The sequence below is a fragment of the Chanos chanos genome, chromosome 6, assembly GCF_902362185.1.
Source record: "Chanos chanos chromosome 6, fChaCha1.1, whole genome shotgun sequence".
Lineage (NCBI taxonomy): Eukaryota > Metazoa > Chordata > Actinopteri > Gonorynchiformes > Chanidae > Chanos > Chanos chanos.
This window is the reverse complement of record NC_044500.1, coordinates 46,144,558-46,149,557: the sequence shown is the minus strand read 5'-3', so window position 1 is coordinate 46,149,557 and position 5,000 is coordinate 46,144,558. Positions and strand designations below refer to the sequence as shown.

The 5,000-nt window shown below is 44.2% G+C and overlaps 1 protein-coding gene across 1 annotated transcript in view; it reads left to right on the top strand.

Annotated features, from left to right (window-relative positions):
* Positions 1–5,000, top strand: part of edem1 (ER degradation enhancer, mannosidase alpha-like 1) — a 14,354-nt gene that overhangs the window by 6,905 nt on the left and 2,449 nt on the right. The window contains exons 6-11 of the mRNA XM_030777081.1: positions 206–380; positions 1,501–1,621; positions 2,131–2,301; positions 2,724–2,797; positions 3,043–3,139; positions 4,668–4,829. Of these exons, the coding sequence (XP_030632941.1) occupies positions 206–380; positions 1,501–1,621; positions 2,131–2,301; positions 2,724–2,797; positions 3,043–3,139; positions 4,668–4,829 (800 nt within the window). The remainder of the gene's footprint in view (positions 1–205; positions 381–1,500; positions 1,622–2,130; positions 2,302–2,723; positions 2,798–3,042; positions 3,140–4,667; positions 4,830–5,000) is intronic.

Genomic DNA, 5,000 nt, shown 5'->3' with positions numbered 1-5,000 from the left:
CCTTGACAACCTTTCTTGGATAGGCAGATCAGCGATCTTGTAATTCACAGAGAGGGTCTCAGCCAATACAGAACAGTTTGCCTGTATCGTCGTAGGTGTGTGACCTGAGCAGACAGGATTGTCTCTGTGTTGTCATAAGTTATTTAGCCGTCACAGGCTGTGTAATCCCTCTCTCTGCCTCTCTCTGTTTGTCTGTGTGTCACAGGGAACGTTGTGAACATTCAGACGGGGCAGTGGGTCGGGAAGCAGAGCGGACTGGGAGCGGGGATGGACTCGTTCTATGAGTACCTGCTCAAATCCTACATTTTGTTTGGGGAGAAAGAAGACTACAGCATGTTCACAGCTGCTTATGCAAGCATACAGAACCACCTCAGACGAGGGTGAGGACTCTTCTGTGTGTGTGTCTGTGTGTGTGTGTGTATGTGTGTGTCTGTGAAAGTGAGAGAGCACGCTGTCAGGTATTTTTTCATGTATTAGCCTTGGGTAGATGAAGAGGATTGTATACGTGCGAGGGCGTGTGTGTGTGTATGAGTGTGTGTGTGTGTAAGTGTGTATGTGTGGGCGTGTATGAGTGTGTGTGTGTGTGTGTGTGCGTGCGTGTGGGTACATAAACGTTAGCCAATGTTCATGCAGGTGTTTGTGTAAAAAGGAGAGAGAGAGGGAGGGAGAGAGAGAGAGAGAGAGTGAGCGTGTGATCTGTGCTTTGGTTTTGTGATGTGTTTTCCACCTGCTGCCTGGCTGTTGTTGGGTCTTATCTTTGTAGCTGTTCCTGGCATGCCGTAGTGATGTGCATTCGCTCTGAGAAGGAATAAGAAATGCCATTTTAAATAAAAAACACAAGCGGATTTCTGCTGATAGAATGTTACATGTGGGCTATCTCACCATCTCCCTGGATGTGGTGTTTATGCAAAGCAAATCATTGTTATGTGTTGCTGATAAGAAATGCAAATTTGAATCAGTTTCCCTTGACTCTTAATTAATTAACTAAATGAATACATTTTGAACGGGTTAATAATCATTAACTGGTGAGTCAAAATCACCCTAAAAACAGCTAAACATGTCAGAGGACCCATAAAATGCAAACTTAATTAAGGATTTATTTTTCAGACCTGTGGCATTTATGGTCTGTGAAGCGGTTTGGTTCACTGAGAGCAAAACAGGATTAAGGAATGAAGCCCTTCATTTAAATCATATACCCCTTTGATCACACACAGACATGTCGCATTTAACTGATCAGGTTAAAGAGAGACCGTTCTCACAGACGGTTAACGAAACAGTGGTTTAGCATCAGAGCATGTCGTAATGACGCTGTGTGAGTGTGCTCTGTTTTAACCGTGTTTGGTCGGCGCTGTTCTTACCGGTCAGAAATGTCTGGTTTGGTTCGTGTATGTTGATATGGTGAAAACAGCCTTGAGCTGCGTTAGCTTGATAAGACATGTTTTCAGATAAGTTTGGTGTGTGTGTGTGTGTGTGTGTGTGTGTTCGGTTTTGACTGGACAGGAGGGAGGCGTGTAACGAGGGAGAAGGTGACCCTCCTCTCTACGTGAACGTGAACATGTTTAATGGTCAGATCATTAACACGTGGATCGACTCGCTGCAGGCCTTCTTTCCCGGACTCCAGGTGAGGGAAAAAAAAAACCCCTCTTCTCTCCATGTACTCTCTCCTTTCATTGTTCCATCATCTTCCCCTCCCCTCTCATTCCCTTTCATCGGTTTGGCCTCGGATAGCTCAAACACGGTCCCAAGAATGGGGGGGAAAAAAAGGATAAAACATTGACGCAAAGGGTTTAAATCACAAATACGTGTTTTTGTGTCTTTAATTTTATTAGTCCTCAGAGACACACAAGACAAAGATTTGTGGGTTGCCTTGTGGCAGAGGAACAGAAAACGCCGACTTGAATTGCAACATGACCTTTAGCAAATATGAGACTGTCTGACTGTCCATCGTCTGTTCATCTTGCACTTTTTCTTTTTTTTCATTTAAACCACCACGTGCAGTTTTCCCGTTAAAAAAAACAAACAAACAAACAAACAAAAAAAACGATCTCACGCAGTCCACTCTCCGCGCTCTCTTCTTTGACCTTTTACCTGACCTCTCTCTGACGTTCGACCTCTGATCCCGACACGCAGGTTCTGATCGGGGACGTGGAGAACGCCATATGTCTCCACGCGTTCTACTATGCAATCTGGAAGCGTTTCGGGGCTCTGCCCGAGAGATACAACTGGCAGCTACAGGCACCCGACGTGCTCTTCTACCCTCTGAGACCCGAGCTGGTGGAGTCCACCTATCTACTGTACCAGGTACTGCGCGCTCTCTCTCTCTCTCCTACACCAGTCACTCAACGCCGCAGCACACAGCCCTCAAAGCAGTGAGCGGCACGGCAGATACACGCGCACACGCTGATATACGCACAGGCCCCCCCGACCCCCAGCGCTTACGTGCTAGACTCTTTTGCGTAGGGATTAGCGGAGTCCGAGCAAATGCAGTAAAAAGACTTTGACATCAGCCTCGCGAAGAGGTGTTTAGGAGAGGTCGGTGAATGTTTGTGAGAGCGTTGAAAAGAAATTTGGACGCTGTTCTGTTATCAAGTGGGGACAGTCTGTCGCGGTGTCTCTGTTTGTGTAAATGTCCTGTCGTGTGTAACCACCTGGGCAGTGTTTTCCAAAACAGTTTGACAATGCTATGCTGTCTGTTTTTTGTTTTTTTTCATTTTTTTCCATAGGCCACTAAGAATCCATTCTACCTGCATGTTGGGATGGACATACTGGAAAGCCTTGAAAAAAATACCAAAGTCAGGTTAGAGATTATGGGAACAGATTGTTTCGAACTAATAGTCTTTCAGACCAGTTTATCAATTTATTGTAAGAAATTGTTTCAAGGTGGATTGTATTTGACACCAATATAATATAATATAATAAAAACAAGTGTTTTAAACCTTATTTTTAATCAGTACAAACATAATAATAATGATGATGATGATGATAATAATAAAAATGTTGAGTTATTCGGGTGTTTTTTTTTTTTTTTAATATCTGTGACAGGTGTGGCTATGCTACTCTACACCACGTGGTGGACAAGTCCAAAGAGGATCGTATGGAGAGCTTCTTCCTCAGCGAGACCTGCAAATACCTTTACCTGGTACATTCCTAATTTAACACCTTCTCCTGGTACGATCTCTTTCAGTTAACGCCCTCACCTGGTGTGTTCCCACCCCCTTGTTTCACACCCTCATGTGGCACACACTCCTCCCCGCCCCCCTTCCTCACTCTCCTGGAGGTCACTTCGTCAACACTGAGGGGTGCTGAGATCTAGTCCTGGAGAGCCACAGTGCCGCTGTTTTCTGCTTTCGCCTCTTAAACGGATGTTAGCCGTTACCTGGGTAACAGGCGTGCTCTCTCCTCAGCCAATCAGAGATAAGAGATGGAAATTGTAAAAACGAACAGGATTCTGGCCCCTCCAGGACTGGATTTTGGCACCTCTGTTTTAGGGGTCGACCAATATGTTTTTTCGATGCCGATACCGATTATTAGTACTCAGAGAGATCAGTGACCGATATTTGGAACCCATATACATTTGCAGTAAAAATGAAAATCTTGGTGTCAAAATTTAGAATGACGCAAACTCTAACACAAAACTTCGCTGAAATGCTTTTAAACATATGTTTAATCCAAAGAGCACTTTTCAGCATTATCTTTAAAACGAAAAGTTCCCAGCAGCATTTCTTATAAAGTTAACTGAAAATTTTGATTGATAAATAAACAAACAAACAAAATAGCTCCCTGAAGTTTTATAAAGTGAATAAAGTAAAAATAAATAAAACTAGTAAAACGTCTACGAGACTCAGCATTAGCTTACGTTATTATGACCGTCAGCTACCTATAATGTGTAAAAGCACCAACTCTATAGGGGTGAGTAATGTTACGTTCGCAGTATGGTAGCTAAAATAAGTTCCAGTTGCACAGGCACCAATGTTACTCAGAGATGCAGCTATTGCTACATAAATAAACTCCATTATCTCGTTATAGTTAACTGTATATCACTGAAACAAGGTGCATTATTTGGGGATAATCAATGTAACTGGGGAAACTGGGCATGCTTGTCATTGTAGAAACAGATCGTAAGGTTGTGGTGTCCTTGCAACTTCAGCGTAGATGATTGTGATGTTTATCGCAACTTCGGCAATATCTGCTGCCTTGCCTGAAACACAGCTCCGCTCGCTCATCTGGAGCTGCTCCAGTCTGAAAATGCGCTCCCCTGTGCCTGTCTGTGGCACAGTAGCCTTCAGTGTTGATAGGCTATTGCTTGTGATGTGTAACCAATCAGAGAGTGCTGTGGGCGGGACATTGCTCAAGACCATAGAGTGGTGACTACAGACGGAGAGAGGTGGCTGCATCAGAGCCAAAGTAGCACATTTATAAATGAATTTATTTTATTGGCAATCAGATTTAAAAAAAAACAAAAAAAAAAAAACGATTCCGATAATCGTAAAAATGATAAATATCGGATCTGATAATCAGCCAGGCCGATCATCGGTCGACCCCTCGCTCACTGTCTCTCCTCAGAATAATCTGGATTATTCTCTAGATCTCTAATCTGTTCATTCCTGCCTTCAGGAGTCTTCCTGTCTTTCCTCCATGTCCGACGTTGACTTTTTTTCACCTCCCAGCTCTTTGACGAGGACAACCCACTGCACAGGTCGGAGAATAAGTACATCTTCACCACGGAGGGTCATGTGGTCCCTATAGAACAGCGCTTCAGAGAGCGCAGCTGGGCTGAGCTGTTCCCCAGAGAGAGCACAGACACCCACCCCGCGGTTAACATCAGCAACGTGAGTACACACACAGACACACAAACCACACACACACCACACACAGACACACACACACAGACAGACACACACACACACTACACACCACACACATACACACACACACACACTACACACTACACACCACACACATACACACACACACACATACACACACACACACACACACAC